This window comes from Syngnathoides biaculeatus, chromosome 8 (assembly GCF_019802595.1).
Source record: "Syngnathoides biaculeatus isolate LvHL_M chromosome 8, ASM1980259v1, whole genome shotgun sequence".
NCBI classification, from domain to species: domain Eukaryota; kingdom Metazoa; phylum Chordata; class Actinopteri; order Syngnathiformes; family Syngnathidae; genus Syngnathoides; species Syngnathoides biaculeatus.
Window position 1 is genome coordinate 10,966,450 of NC_084647.1, and position 16,959 is coordinate 10,983,408.

Below are 16,959 nucleotides of genomic sequence, written 5' to 3' on the forward strand. Positions count from 1 at the left end.
GTGAGTGTTGTTTGTCTATGTGCCCTGCGATTGCCTGGCAACCAGTTCAACGTGTACCCTGCCTACAGGTGGCATTGGGTCCAGCACACCCACCACCCTCGTGAGAATAAGCGGCTCAGAAAATATCTGGATGTAAGGTAAAATAGCTACTGTGTGTTTTGTACAAAAAATGTTTTTAACGTGATATCGAAAGCAAAACTATCCAGTCTACTGTAGTACAAAAAAAAAAAAACAGTCTCCTTTAAATCGTGGAAATTTTATTAATGTGAGGAACACAGGCCAACAACTTGGTCTGAACTGTCATTGTTGTGTTTATAACGTATTTTTCCCACATTGAATTTAAATGCCCCACCGGTGGAGTTGTATGCAATTTCTTTGCAACGTTAGAATCATACACAAGCCTCCTCAGTGGTCTGTGCCAGCATCGTCTCTCTCTTTTGGATCTCCGAGCGGTCAGGTGGGTCCGGCCAGCAAAGACGATGGAGACGCTATCAAATTACAAAAGAATTCCAACAATTACAAAAACTAAACTGGTGTTTTAAAATGTGTCAAAATTTGATGGAAAGACGTACAGGAAATTATTTGCTTTTTGGTTGGTAGAAAACTTTCCTTCTTTCAGTGTATTTTCACTAAAAAATACCAGGTATTGGAGTTTAGCAGTAGGCCAATCACCTGCTCCCCTAAAAAAAAAAAAAAAAAAATACCGCCTCATGTGCCTCATGGGATTGAGAGGTTTAATTTACTATTTTAGCAGAGACGGGGGACATGAGTGACATCAAGTTACCAAATACTTAACGATGACTTGATTTTTACGATAAACTAACACTTCCTTAAAAATATCATTAAATATCCCCTACTCTTCTATTCCCATCCAATGCAGCCCTATGGGGGCACAAACCAGTGCAATCTGTAGGCCGGTCCCAAGCCCGGATAAATGCAGAGGGTTGCGTCAGGAAGGGCATCCGGCGTAAAAACTATGCCAAACAAATATGAGCGTTCATCTAAAGAATCCCATACCGGATCGGTCGTGGCCCGGGTTAACAACGCCCGCCCCCGGCACTGCTAACCTGCAGGGCGTCGGTGGAAATTCAGCTACTGTGGGTCGAAGACAAAGAAGAGGAGGAAACCGGATCCAGCGTCAGAAGAAAAAGAGGAATGCACAGAGCCTACAACTGAGTGTAGGGACTTTGAATGTTGGGACTATGACAGGAAAAGCACAGGAGTTGGTTGACATGATGATTAGGAGACAGGTTGATATTCTGTGCATCCAAGAGAGCAGGTGGAAAGGTAGTAAGGCTAGAAGTTTGGGAGCAGGGTTTAAATTATTCTACCACGGAGTAGATGGGAAGAGAAATGGAGTAGGGGTTATTTTAAAGGAAGAGCTGGCTAAGAATGTCTTGGAGGTGAAAAGAGTATCAGATCGAGTGATGAGACTAAAATTTGAAATTGAGGGTGTTATGTATAATGTGGTTAGCGGCTATGCACCACAGGTAGGATGTGACCTAGAGTTGAAAGAGAAATTCTGGAAGGAACTAGATGAAGTAGTTCTGAGCATCCCAGACAGCGAGAGAGTTGTGATTGGTGCAGATTGTAACGGACATATTGGTAAAGGAAACAGGGGCGATGAAGAAGTGATGGGTAAGTACGGCATCCAGGAAAGGAACTTTGAAGGGCAGATGGTGGTGGACTTTGCAAAAAGGATGGAGATGGCTGTAGTGAACACTTATTTCCAAAAGAGGGAGGAACATATAGTGACCTACAAGAGCGGCGGTAGAACCACGCAGGTAGATTATATTTTGTGCAGACGATGTAATCTGAAGGAGGTTACTGACTGTAAAGTAGTGGTAGGGGAGAGTGTAGCTCGACAGCATAGGATGGTAGTATGTAGGATGATTCTGGTGGTGGGTAGGAAGATTAAGAAGACAAAGGTAGAGCAGAGAACCAGGTGGTGGAAGCTGAGAAAGGAAGAATGTTGTGCGGCCTTCCGGAAAGAGGTGAGACAGGCTCTCGATGGACAACCGAAGCTCCTGGAAGACTGGACGACGACAGCCAAGATGATCAGAGAGACAGGCAGGAGAGTACTTGGTGTGTCATCTGGTAGGAAAGGGGAGAAGGAGACTTGGTGGTGGAACCCCATAATACAGGGAGTCATACAAGGAAAGAGATTAGCGAAGAAGAAGTGGGATACTGAGAGGACTGAGGAGAGGCGAAAGGAGTACATCGAGATGCGACGTAGGACAAAGGTAGAGGTGGCAAAGGCTAAACAAGAGGCATATGAAGACATGTACACCAGGTTGGACACGAAAGAAGGAGAAAAGGATCTCTACAGGTTTGCCAGACAAAGGGATAGAGATGGGAAGGATGTGCAGAAGGTTAGGGTGATTAAGGATACAGATGGAAATGTGTTGACTGGTGCCGGTAGTGTACTAAATAGATGGAAAGAATACTTTGAGAAGTTGATGAATGAAGAAAATGAGAGAGAAGGAAGAGTTGAAGAGGCAAGAGTGAAGGACCAGGAAGTGGAAATGATTACTAAGGGGGAAGTCAGAAAGGCATTACAAAGGATGAAAAATGGGAAGGCAGTTGGTCCTGATGACATACCGGTAGAGGTATGGAAGCAATTTGGAGAGATGGCTGTGGAGTTTTTGACCAACTTATTCAACAGAATACTAGCGGGCGAAAAGATGCCTGAAGAATGGAGGAAAAGTGTTCTAGTTCCCATTTTTAAGAACAAAGGGGATGTTCAGAGCTGTGGGAACTATAGAGGAATAAAGTTGATGAGCCACACAATGAAGTTATGGGAAAGAGTAGTGGAGGCTAGACTCAGGACAGAAGTAAGTATCTGCGAGCAACAGTATGGTTTCATGCCTAGAAAGAGTACCACAGATGCATTATTTGCCTTGAGGATGCTCGTGGAAAAGTACAGAGAAGGTCAGAAGGAGCTACATTGCGTCTTTGTGGACCTAGAGAAAGCCTATGACAGAGTACCAAGAGAGGAACTGTGGTACTGCATGCGTAAGTCTGGTGTGGCAGAGAAGTATGTTAAAATAGTACAGGACATGTATGATGGCAGCAGAACAATGGTGAGGTGTGCCTTAGGTGTGACAGAGGAATTTAAGGTGGAGGTGGGACTGCATCAGGGATCAGCTCTGAGCCCCTTCCTATTTGCAGTGGTAATGGATAGGCTGACAGATGAGGTTAGACTGGAATCCCCTTGGACCATGATGTTCGCAGATGATATTGTCATATGCAGTGAAAGCAGGGAGCATGCAGAGGAACAATTGGAAAGATGGAGACATGCACTGGAAAGGAGAGGAATGAAGATTAGCCGAAGTAAAACAGAATATATGTGCGTGAATGAGAAAAGTGGAGGGGGAAGAGTGAGGCTACAGGGAGAAGAGATAGCGAGGGTGGATGACTTCAAATACTTGGGGTCAACAATCCAGAGCAATGGTGAGTGTGGTAAGGAAGTGAAGAAACGGGTCCAAGCAGGTTGGAACAGCTGGCGAAAGGTGTCTGGTGTGTTATGTGACAGAAGAGTGTCTGCTAGGATGAAGGGCAAAGTTTACAAAACAGTGGTGAGGCCGGCCATGATGTACGGATTGGAGACGGTGGCACTGAAGAAACAACAGGAATCTGAACTGGAGGTGGCAGAAATGAAGATGTTGAGGTTCTCGCTCGGAGTGACCAGGTTGGATAGGATTAGAAATGAGCTCATTAGAGGGACGCCAAAGCTGGATGTTTTGGAGACAAGATTCGAGAGAGCAGACTTCGATGGTTTGGACATGTTCAGAGGCGAGAGAGTGAGTATATTGGTAGAAGGATGCTGAGGATGGAGCTCCCAGGCAAAAGGGCGAGAGGAAGACCAAAGAGAAGGTTTATGGATGTGGTGAGGGAAGACATGAGGGCAGTTGGGGTTCGAGAGGAAGATGCAGGAGATAGGCTAAGATGGCAAAAGATGACACGCTGTGGCGACCCCTAACGGGACAAGCCGAAAGGAAAAGAAGAAGACTCTTCTATTCCCATCCAAACGATCGTAAAATAATTTGTACCCTGCTCCAAAACTCAAGCCTTATCCCTTTTCCAATTGGTCTCCTGGACACACAATATATCACACTTGCTTCTCATCCTCCTGTCAACCATTTTCGACATTTTGCTGTCATAGCTCCAACATTCAAAGTCCCCACATTCAATTCTCGGCTCGATGCTTTCTTCTTCTCTGATTCTGATTCTCGTTCTGCCAAAGAATCCGCTTTCCTCCTTTTCTTCGTCTTTGACCCACAGTGACTAAACTTCCGCCGACACCCTGCAGGTTGACGGTGGCGGGGTCAGACGTCCCCCCCATAGGGCTGCATTACAAAATTCACAAAGACATGTCGGGTAATTTGACAGTTTAGCTAGCTGGTGAAACATTATGTTTCATAGATTTGTTTGGGACAGTTAAAAATAGAAAAGATGTGATGGTGAACGTTTTTCGTAACGTTAGGTAACCTAACTCGGGGTGGGACGGTTCATGAGGATTGTCTGAACTTTTCCTTTTGGCTCATCAGGACATAAAACCCCACAGACTAACGTACACAATCAAATATATATAAATTCTAATTCAAGTATAAAATATTCAAATTCAATTCCTGGTGGCACATAAAGTATTCCAGCCCATAGTTTCGGCTCACCTGGCAGAGGGTTCCACTGGCGGTGCTTAGCTTGTACAATGCCCAGCCCGGAATCTGCAGGATGGAGGAGAAGGCCATCACCCAGCCCATCACGTAGACCCAGGTGGGGTACACGTAAATGCGATTGTATGTCAGTGGCGTGTACTCAACTAGAGAATATATAAAAGAACCCTGAAAAAAGGGAAAAATACAATTTACAGAATGTATACAACAGTCATACCTCTACTTATGAACGTCTCTGCTGACAAAAGAATTCAGGTTACAAAAAGTCTCCTCGGAAAATTTTTGTCTTTAGTTACGAAGTAAATTTTGGGTACAAAAGGGAAAAAATGGCACTGGATTCCACCAAACGTAAACATCCTGTCCTGTATCTTGGTTTAAAAGTGGTGTGATGGGGATGCTCTCCCATTGGCTTTTGCCGTACCATCTTCCTGTCATCACATTGCCGGTGAGGGATGGCAATCTTTAGCCATGATGCACTTCCTGTATCTTGGTTTGTGTGGTGCGATCGAGCTCTTCTCCTATTTGCTATCGCGTAGCATCTTCCTGGCATCACATCCCTTCATTAGCTTGGAGGGACGTCTATCTTTACCCATGATGAACTTCCTGTATCTTCGTCACTGAATCCATTGTCATACGCTAGCACACACTATTATTGTACAACTTCACGAATATATTCATCCTTTTTCACCATCGGCCCCAAGATATTGATGGCCACTGCCAGTGAGAAGAAGACGCGAGTTGTTTTGTCCATCAAAACAAAGCAAGAAATTGTCGAGGAATGTGAAAAAGGCGTGCAGTTGACGGACATCGCCAAAGAATAAGCAACCGACATATTCAATGACCTCCTGAAGAAAAAGATGGTGGCGAGGGAACTTTGGAATAGGAGCCACACCCAGAGTTTATGGCATGGCGCGGGCGGTTTGAAAAATTCAAGAGGACTGAAATTCATTTTGTTGTTCAACATGGCAAGGCACCGAGTCCAGACCACAAGGCAGTGAAAGAAATTGTTTTGAAATTCAAACAATTAGCAATGGAGGAAGGCTACGTTCCACAGCAAGTTTTTAGTCGTGACTAAAGTGGCCTATTTTGGAAAAAAAATGCCTCGTCGTACATTTATAACAGCAGATGAAACTGCCAGGCCACAAGTTGTGTGTGTGCCTCCTTCTCTGTCCCCCACAAAGCCTTTTGCCTGTTACACACCCTTCTCTTCACGTGATTGCTCAACGCCAAAGGTAAATTAACCTCATTTTTAAGTACTCGTTACATTATGTACACTTTGAATTACACTTGAGGCAATTAAGAGGCTCCAATGAATGCATGTTTTTGGGAAGTGGGAGGAAAACAGTGCCTGGAGAAATCCCACGCAGGCACGGGGAGAACATGCAAATTCCTCACAGGTGGGGCCGGGATTTAAACAATGGTCCACAGAACTGTGAGGCCAACTCTCTACAGCTGCGCCACCACTCTGCCGCCGATGAAGGGATAAACCTTCATTCCAAATAGTTAATTCAAAACCATTTCATTCATTTAAAAAAAAAAAAAAACATTGAAATTGCATTTTGTGTTCCAAAAAACTCGAATACCTTATCATTTCAGGACTTCCTGGTTCTACCACTTCCAGTTATGCATAAGACAGAGTTCAGCTTGCAACAGGGGAAAATTGCATGAAACAAGTTTAAAAGTCATTCAACTTTTCGACATGGCATTTAAAGGCAATCCTGTTCTTTAAAAAGGTATTTTAAGTGTAGGTCTGTGGTCTTTTAGTTGTTCTACTCTATTGTATTGAAATGAAATTCCTTTTTCCGGTTATACATGTAAAAATAATTCCAAATAATTCAAGTGTCCCTTATGAAATTTCTGATGAGCGAAATATAGCTCAAACCTCAAGAATGAGAATTCCCACTCACCATTGAAATGAAAGGTGTTAGGAAGAGCCAGCAGAATTTGAAGAACGGGTTGACACGCTCGCCTGTCATGTCCTTGATGGCGCCACACAGCCGCTCCGCTCCTTCAATTTTGTTCAACAGCACATAAAAATCAGCCCATATTGGAACGACTACAACTTCCAATGAGGTTGGGACATTGTGGAAACCATCATCAAAAACAGAATACAATGATTTTCCATACTTTTCAACCAAAATACAATTGAATACATTCATCCATCTTTGACCCCTTTCCTGGGTCGGGTCACCGGGGCAGTAGCTCCAGCAGGGATACCCAGACTTCCCTTTCCCCGGCCACTTCATCTAACTCTTCTGGGGGATCCTGAGGCGTTCCCGAGCCAGCCAAGAGACATAGTTTCTCGAGCGTGTCCTGGGTTGTCCCCAGGGTCTCTTTCCGGAATATCTCACCAAGTAGAAGTCCTGAAGGCATCCGAATCAGATGACCCACCCCCCTCATCTGGTTCCTCTCGATGCGGAGGAGCAGCTCATGCGTTTCGTGTATCTCCGTCACCGAATCCATCGTTATACGCTTGTGCACACTCGTACTGTACAACTTCTTAGCGGATTTATTCATCTTTTTTTAACTTGGGCCCCAAGAAATTTATGGCCACTGAGAAGAAGAAGAAGAGTTCTTTTGTCCACCAAAACAAAACAATAAATGGCCGAGAAAAATGAAAGACATGCTCGCATGTGGCCTCATGCTGCTGCTCGAAGGGATTTTGAGAGGTTCGAAGTGGAGGTTGAACCTGAAGTTGAGGAAATTGTTTTCTAATTAGGTTGTGTGCGTGACTCCGCCTCTGAAGACGCCACGATGCCTTTTTGCTCGCCACGCACTCAACGGCAAAGGTAAATGAACATCATTTTTATTATTCTTTTTTACATACAATTTGAATGCTTATTTTTTCAAGTTAAATTAACATAATTTTGTATTATTCTTCACATTATGTACACTTTAAATATTTATTTTTGGCAGTGGGGGTGCTTGGAACTGGTTAGGCTATTTACATGAAAAATGCATTTCTATTTACGAAAGTTTCACATCACGAAACAACTTCTGGAAAGGATTAATTTCGTAAGTAGACGTAAGAAATTAATTAAAAAAAAAACACGAAGGCACGGGGAAGAACATGTAAACTCCACACAGGCGGGGACTGGTATGTACTGTATAGTAGTGTATTCAACTGACTATAGGTTGAAAAGAAATTTGAATTCATTGTTTTGTGTTTTTGATTAATCTTTTACATAGCATCCCAATGACACTGGGATTGGGATTGATATAATACTTGTGAAGCCATTATTAAGAAGTACAAACCAAGAAAAAAAAAGTTGCATCATAATGATTCTTTTGATTCATTTTGGGCAGTGATTTATTTTGACCATAAGGGGGTACCACTATGGCCAAAATCCTGCTGCTCGTAGCGAAGTCAAAATCAATTATCTACGAACCACATTGACTCACATGTCAAATGAAAGTCCTTGACGTCATCTTAGCAAATTTGTAATCCTTTTTGTCAATCAGTCATCAAGCACTGCATAATGAAGCAAAACAAAACACAATAAAGACATGACACATCAACCTACCAAATATCCAGCCCACTGCCAAGCTTTCAAACACACAGACAAAGAGGATGCAGGCTCCACTGCAAGCGTAGTAGTCAAAAATCTGGAAGATGTACATCCCTCCCTGACGAAGACATCATCGAGAATTATAGTATTTGTATTCACTAGTCGCAATATTAGACAAAACAATGCAATTAATTTGAACTTGTATCTCCTAAACATGTTCAGTGAAGCCTAATGAAATTTCCAATGTATTTATTTCACTCACTGTGCAGTAACTCAACAGTGATGGTACAGTATACCCCTCACATTTTGAAATTATTTCATAGTTGATATACATCTTTTATATTTAAAACAAAAAATAATCCTAATGTATTTTCTCCTCAAAATAGTATACAGCCATCAAACTGCTCACGTTTTGGCAACAAAAGTGAGTACATTCCCAATTCATGGATCTCAGAATTGGCAGAATGTCAAAATACCGCCATAAAATTTTGTTGTGTCCTGGTAAGAAAATCTTAACTTAACGAATGTTACATTATCAGCCTATGCTGTCTTTTACAATCAATGGGTTTATCTTGTCAACAAACTGAAATATGTCCTCTTCTCGCATATGCTCTTTCATGGGCATGACGGTTTGACCGACTGTAATTCAAGTGACAAATTTCACGGTGAGTCTATTAATGCCGTGCAATATACCCACAATACCTGTGCTACTGACTGGTAGATCGCAATCGATGTATTAGGCACACCTAAATCAAGCGAGGAGTTGGATGACAGGCTGAAGTGTATTTATATATTTTTTTTGCCACGTAGTCACGCAATCGGTCAATATGATCAATGCGATTGACACATGAAGCACCTCTGCGCTAGACTTTTCCATTTGGGGTCGTCGAGCCAAATCGTTGGTCATAGATTATGACAGAAAACGAGGAGATTTTGCTCTTCCTGACAAACCCCAATCTGGAAACTCCCCAAAGATAGCAAATCAGTCCATGAACGGGGTGAAACTTCTGTCGTCTGATCAAGGCATAAGTGAACGTGTCTAAATTGAGCCTGTAGTCCGGGGGCTGTCAGTCTTTTTCTCGCCTTGGGCATGTCTTCTTTATCTAGAGCAACAATTCTTTTTTTTAGATTCTCAAAAAATGATTTGCCTTGCAGTTGAACCTTGAGGGATCAATATGAAAGTGTGACAAAAACTCCTGCTCCCCATTGATATTTCAAACCTTGGAAAATTGTAATTCACTGGGGATGGCAAAAGGCTAAGTGGGCACAATTTGGACACTTGCACTTATGGGTGTGCTCTTTTTTGCTGCCAGTGGTTTGGGCAATCATGGCATTCATTTACACCGATATGCAAAATGTAAAATGATGACTTTATATTTTCTGAAAAGTGTCATTCCTTCAGTTCTGACCCATAAGAAGAATTCCAAAAATGTGAGGGGTGAAATGAAGTGATTTTGACAGCAGAAACAGATTTATATCAACTCAAAAGTATTTCAACCTCGGTGATCATGATGAGCTGAAAGAAGAAAGCTGTGAGGCAGAAGAGCAGAAGGAAAATTTCCCGCCTGCCTGCCAGACGCATCACTCTGGGAAAGATGTCTGAGAAAGAGGTCATCACCCCCTCAATGCCGACAAACTGCACACAGAGCAGAACCACTTATTAATTTCCAGAAAAACATAAAGCAAAGATGGATGACTAGAATATCCATCCATCCATTTTCTGCACCACTTTTTCTCACGAGGGTCGCGGCCATGCCGGAGCCTATTCTAATTATCTTTGGCCAAGAGTTAATTCTACATTTTTCAGTGAAAAAGTGTTTATTCTCACTATCACTGCCATGGAAAAATAAGCAAAAATTCATGATTTGCTGAAAATAATAATTAAGGGACCAATTAAGTGACAGTGGAAACTATCCCACAGCACCCTAACAATCTCTCACAGTGATACGAAATTACTGGTCTTACTTGTGTGTCCAGGCCCAGCAGGATGATCATGATGAAGAAGCAGACAGCCCAGAATTGAGGCAGCGGCATCATGGCCACCGCCTGAGGGTACGCGATGAATGCCAAGCCTGGACCTGGAAACAAAATTTAAAATACACCTTCAACTTGTAACATCCAAATGACCTGACGTGGCTTAAAGTCCACAAAACCAAGGTAGGACTGTCATCTTGTCGCAATGTGATGACTTAGAGGTGTGGCTCAAATGGAACCCAATGATGAATTGGAGCCATAAGTCATTAGTCCCCCACTCTCTAAAAACGAGCTAATTTCATTTGGATCCGTGATTTACCGGCGTAGCTCTAAGTTAAGCCCACTGCAGACGAGGTCGAAAGCCTTTCGGCTCCACACAAAGCTCTTCACACCACATACAACAAGTATCCATATTGAGAGGAAATGGAGTGCTTGACACAACCTGGAGTGGAACACGCTCAAGATCATAGAGCGGATCTTGGACCTTAAGAAACCACAGGTGCCCCTCATCCAGTCCAGCTGTCCACCTAACTGCCAGAGACTTTCAAGTTGTTGGAAATTACATTCTCACAGGAGCTGGTCTGGGAGCCCAACATTAATTCGATCCTCAAAAAGCAGATGATATGCTTCTGGCGGCTGTTGAGGAAGCATGGCCTGCCACAGGGACTCTACTTTGGTTTTGCAGTCATTGAATCAATTCTGTATTCATTCGTCACAGTCTGGTTTAGTGTTGCTGTAAAGTAGGACAAATCCACCTGACAGTCAGAACTCCTAAGAGAACGGTTGAGGACTTGCACAGCACAAGAACTAAGACTTACTGCCAGTCTTGGTGTTAGTCTCAGGGCCTCACCAAGGACGTGTTTGCCCTGCATGACCCTGATCGGAAGATCAGACAACTTCGCTCCTTGAATCAGAGGGACATAAACCACTCCACCATGACAAGAAATGTCTTTTTAAGGCAAGCATTTGTCTTCAATGGGTGACATCCATTGTTGCTATTTAGGGGATGGCATTTTTTTCCTGTTCTTTGTCATAATCTCAGACTTGAGAATATTTCAAGTTTACCTGACTCAGCCACTTGTGAGATTGGAACACCTTGCTCGTGAGCCATGAATCCCAGCACTGAGAAGACAGCAAAACCAGCGACCACACTGGTACAACTGTTCAGCAAACACAGCAACAAGCTGTCCCTGCAACACACAAGCAATTCTGGTTTAAACCACTGTGAGAACTGTCACGTTGTCTTTTTTAGTTGGGTTGAATTTGTTTCCTGTGTTCCATATCTCGTGTGCTCATTTTGTTAGTTGTGTTCTCGTTTACTCTCCTCCCTTGTGTTGACCAATCAGCTCCCTCCGGCCACTGGTGTCCATCGGGAACCGCGAACAGGTAAAGGCACTCTGTACAAGCTTTACACCATGTGGGACGTTGACACGCTTAACTGTTACCTCTTCTAACTGAAGAAGATTTTACATCTTGCACGACTCTTATAAGGAATAGTTCCTATTAACAGAAATGTCTTGTTATTTGTTCTTTTTGCTTTGTTGTTCTTTGTTCTGAATGTCGTACCAGGGCAGCACCGACTGCCAGAGAAAAATTCCTTGTGTGTTTTCACACACTTGGCCAATAAAGGTGATTAAGATTATGGTAATATTCGCTGTTCAGATGATCATCATACAGTATATCGATCACTATAGGCTTGGGAAAGTTTCGTTATCGTGGGCATACATGACACGTTGAGTATTTGTGGTCTCGTATCCAACACAAGACGTGGCCTTTTGCAGTGTTCCCTCTGTTTAATGTCACATTTCCAGCCAAATTTAAACATGTTGGGACATTTCTGTGTTTGGGAATGCAGCATCTCCTCACATCATCGCAAAGAAACAACCGTCAGTTTTTACTTGGATCCTGCTTGGCGGAAGGAGGAGGGAAGCACTGTTCATGAGCTCACAGAGATGCCAAATGGCTTGGCTGAAAAAAATAATTGAACCTAACCGACAACATCACCATAACGACAAGTGTGCTTCTTATAATTTCATTTTATTAAACTGGACAAAAGAGACTAATGCCTTCTTATTTATGAAGTTCTCTAAAATGTTGGGACTCACACAATACACTTCATTAATAAATACATTTATATAGTTATACAAAAATAACCACTGTGAACCGACACAGCATAGGCTGGAGGTCCGATACTCCTCTCTGTATTAAGGATTTAGTACCAATCCAAACCTTTTATAAGAATAGTGATTTGCAGATCTGAAGAGTATAGTCAACAGCTTCTTTGGCTTGTCCCATTAGGGGTCGCCACAGCGTGTCATCTTTTTCCATCGAAGCCTATCTCGTGCAGCTTCCTCTCTAACATCCACTGTACTCATGTCTTCTCTCACAACATTCATCCGCCTTCTCTTTGGTCTTCCTCTCCCTCTTTTGCCTGGCAGCTCCATCCTCGGCACCCTTCGACCAATATACTCACTCTCTCGCCTCCCGACATGTCCAAACCATCGAAGTGTGCTCTCTCGAACCTTGTCTCCAAAACATCCAACTTTGGCTGCCCCTCTAATGAGCTCATTTCAAATCCTATCCAACCTGCCCACTCCAAGTGAGAACCTCAACGTCTTCATTTATGCAACCTCTAGTTCTGCTTCCTGTTGTCTCTTCAGTACCACCATCTCTAATCTGTACATCATGGCCGGCCTCACCACTATTTTACAAACTTTGCCCTTCATCCTGCCGGAGACTCTTCTGTCACAGAGAACACCAGACACCTTCCGCCAACTGTTCCACCTCGCTTGGACCCATTTCTTCACTTGCAAAGTATCATCCCTTATATTTCCATCCATTCATTGTCTGGGCCGTTTATCCTCACGAGGGTCGCAGCTCTCATCGGGCAGGAGGCAGGGTACACTCCGAATTTACCAGCTTACCAGCTAATCGCAAGGCACATGGAGACAGACAACAGTTGCAATCACAATCCAACCTAGGGCCACTTTAGTGTCTCCAATTAATGCATGATTTGGGGAATGTGGGAGGAAACTGGAGTGCCTTGAGAAAAGCTAAGCAGGCAAGGGAAAAACATGCAAAGTCCACACAGGCTGGGTCGGCATTAACCCTGGTTCTCAGAACCGAGGCCAAAGGTCTACAGCTCCGCCACCATGCTGACCCCAATAATCTACATTTTGTTAAATTAATATCTAAAGCATATCCAAAATATCCATTCAATTCAAGAAACTGAATATTTATTGGATCCCACTGTCTCGTCCAAGTTCATCTGGTATTTTGGCAATTGAGTATGTAATAAACTTGTAATGTGTGTACATGTAATATGTGTGAGTCTGTTTAGTCCAAAGTGAGTATTCTCACTTGTAGCAGTTGTTGCGCTGGGTGTTGTAACTTCCCAGTACAGTCAAGGTACCCACACCGAGGCTGTACGAATAGAAGATTTGTGAGCAGGCCTCCATCCAAACCTGTTTAAAAAGACACTGGCTCTGAGTGTTTGCCCACCATTACAGTGTTTCTACTGTATAATGTGACACAATCCTACGTGAGGGTCTTTCAGTCGCGAAACCTCAGGCAGAACGTAGAACTCCACTCCTTGTCTGGCTCCCGGCAGAGTGACTCCTCGGATCAAAAGGATGAGGAGCATCACGTAAGGGAAAGTGGCAGTGAAGTACACCACCTGCCCAGGAGGAGGGTCACAGGACTGTCAGTGTAATTACATTACGTAAATCCAGTATATATATATATATAAAATTCGTCCAGTTTGATTACTTCACCTTTCCACTCGATTTGACCCCCTTCCATAAGCTGAAGTAACAAACGACCCACACAGCCAGCAGGCACACAAGCAACTCCCACCTGATGCTGCCAATCTCCTCGATACCGCCCGAGATATTCAACACTCGACGTCTAGACAAGGTAAAAAATATACTTTTTATACACCATAAAATATTTTTTAAAATGCGATTTTTTTTTTATGTCCTATTGTCCTTACTCCCAGAACTCTGTTGCTGATGCGGTTCCTTTGCTGTGGTTGGTGTGATTCCTTATTGTAACATCGACACAATTTGCTAGAAGAGTGACACACACGGAGGCACGTTGAAGTATGTAGGTTTGCATAGTATTGTACACGCACAGTACAAGGTCACTGATGGTGTAATGGTACATTTGCTGGCTTTTAATGCAGACAGTGTTGGTTCAGTTACCACTCAACGACTGCGGAAGTAAAAGTAATGAGTAATTGTCTGGCTATAAATGTGGCTTGTGATTGACTGGCGTTCTGTAAATGATGTAGTCCATCTTTTTTCCAACGTTAGCTAGCATAGGTTCTAGCTCCCTTCTACCCTTCACAAGCACGTGTTATTAAAAATGCATGGATGGAGCGATGAATTATCCGTATATATTTTAACTTGTTTTAAATGATGTTTGTACTGTACTCATTTTTTTTTTTTACATTTTCAATGTCAATCAAATTGTACAGCAAAATGTCATTTAAGCATCGTCCCATGAAAATATATGCCACTTATCCAATTTAAACACAAATTTGAGGAGTGATGGTTTCTTGCTCAAAAAAACTGTTCTTTGCAAGACCTCACCTGTGTTCCAGTAATTGTCGCAGGTGCTCCAGGGCAGTGCGGAGTAGAAGGAAAATACCAGGTAAAGGACAGCCCAGGACAGAATAATGATGTAGGTCATGGAATTGTACACTTGGATCAGCTGCCCGCCGTAGCCGATACCTGATGCAAGAGGTTCAAGGTTCAAGACAAACCAATACTGCAGATGAAAATGTTGATCACATGCTGGCTTCCCAATACTGTGTCATTACATTATTCCAATAACAGTATTTGTTGGGGGCATAACGTGTCTTTCAGCCTTGCGTGTTGTATCGCGAGTTGTATGAAACTGTGTTAGACTGGTGTGAGTATACAAGTTTTTTGTTGTGTATTTGCCTCGTTGTCACGGCCAGCATTCCTGTGCCACCATAGCTAAGTCATTTCTTGTTTTTTGCCTAGTAGTGATCCAGCCTCATTTTCATGTTTTTGGACCTCGCCTTTTGCCACATATTTTTGTGCGCTTGCCTTTTTTTGCACCGCTTACCTGTGTATGACCTCTACCTGGAATAAAACCACCCTTGACATTATGTTACTGCCTCGGAGTCCTGCATTTGAGTCCTCTCCCTCTTGTGAAGAACGACCTGGCCAGAACAGGACCCTGCAGGAAACGCGTCACGCTGCTGGTCTGCCTCCCCGCACTTTAAGCCTGCCGACCAAGCATCCCCTCTCCGAGTGGTTTCCGTCTTTTTGTCTCCTTCCTTTTCACCTGCGTCCCCGACGTATTATGATTATCCTACACACCCAACCTGTTCACCGCCATGTTTCATTCGATGAATTTTTCCGATTTTAAGGAGGACCATATATGATCACCTGCCCAATTCTGACTCATTTTAAAGTATTTTTAGTCTAAGTCAATTTGTGTTACTTCTCCAGGTCTCTAGCGCCTGTGTGTCTTAGCCCAAGTCCACTTTCTCTGGCCTTTTCTTGGGGCACCTGTTTGACCATTTATCCAGGACCCCCGCATGATGGCCAGTGGAGGCGTCGTTGTCGCGCTCAGGTTTATGCCTCCTGCTTCAGTCCGCCCAAGTCACGCCAAGCAAAATCTGCCCGTGAGCCAATTCGTTCCACACAATCCATTTTTCCCAATTCACCTTTCTAAATCCCTGTGTACTTTGGCCCTCTCATTTCAACTCTTACCCAGAAGAAGATTGTGTTCCACCGTCCAGTGTCTCAGGAGGGGGAATCAGTCCACCATCAACAGTGTATACAATGAGGATGGATTTCAGGGAGGCATCCGAATCAAATGCCCTAGCCACCTCATCTGGCTCATGTCAATGCGGACGAGCAGCAGCTTGACATTGAGCCCCTCCCGGAGGACTGAGCTTCTCACCCTTTCTCTAAGGGAGAGCCTGGACACCCTACGGAGGAAACAACTAACCATGAAAGTATATTTCTATGAATCGCCTTTGATTTTTATTTGAGGCTTTGGGACTTTTGTGCTGTTCATGTTTGTTTGTCAGTGGGACTAAAGTCAGAACACACAGTTTTGTGACCTCACTGAATCATTGGACTCTCCAACCTTATGGAGTGAGGTACAAGTGGGCCCTTTTCGAAAGAACTCGCTCTTTCAAGTGTTTTGTTTCGTAATGTCTGTCTTGTACACGATGGAGTGTTTCGGACCTTGAGCCAGTGGGCACATCTTCCTCCAGCAGGTGACGGCCCCCTGTTGGGTGTACTGTCCAATGGTGGTCTCCAAAAGGAAGAGCGGTACACCACACGTCACAATAAACACCAGATATGGCACCAGGAATGCACCTGAATGGAACACTTACTTTTGTAAAGTGTACAATTTTTGGGAAATCGTGCTGACCGCCACGTTTGCTTACCGCCGCCGTTTTTGTAGCACAAGTACGGAAACCTCCACACATTACCCAGGCCCACAATGTTCCCGGCAGCCACCAGAACATACTCCACCTTGTTGCCCCAGTGTCCTCGCTCCTTAAGTACACGTTGGCTGTGTTTTTTCCTCCACATTTTATAAAGGTTCCTGGTGCTGACCTTCCTTTCAGACACACCCAAAAAAAAAAAAAAAAAACCACAAAACTTAAAGTCACACGACAGGCAACTGACAGACACGGCAGTTAATATCTTAAACGTGACATTTATTTGACCGCCACAACATGTAAGTAATCTAAAACAGCTAAAGAAACATTCTTTTGACAACATGATGAGATTTACCCAAAATGACAA

General features: G+C 43.5%; 1 protein-coding gene across 1 annotated transcript; it reads right to left on the reverse strand.

The window, feature by feature from the left end:
* Positions 1-389: 389 nt before the first annotated feature.
* Positions 390-16,743, reverse strand: LOC133504944 (sodium- and chloride-dependent GABA transporter 2-like). The gene is made up of 14 exons (XM_061827693.1): positions 16,596-16,743; positions 16,390-16,524; positions 14,752-14,892; positions 14,151-14,226; positions 13,933-14,086; positions 13,701-13,835; positions 13,520-13,623; positions 11,225-11,349; positions 10,151-10,263; positions 9,684-9,821; positions 8,201-8,303; positions 6,584-6,684; positions 4,674-4,844; positions 390-488 (listed from the first exon to the last, which is right to left on the reverse strand). The coding sequence occupies exons 1-14, from the start codon at positions 16,741-16,743 to the stop codon at positions 390-392; spliced, it is 1,743 nt and encodes a 580-aa protein (XP_061683677.1).
* Positions 16,744-16,959: the final 216 nt, after the last annotated feature.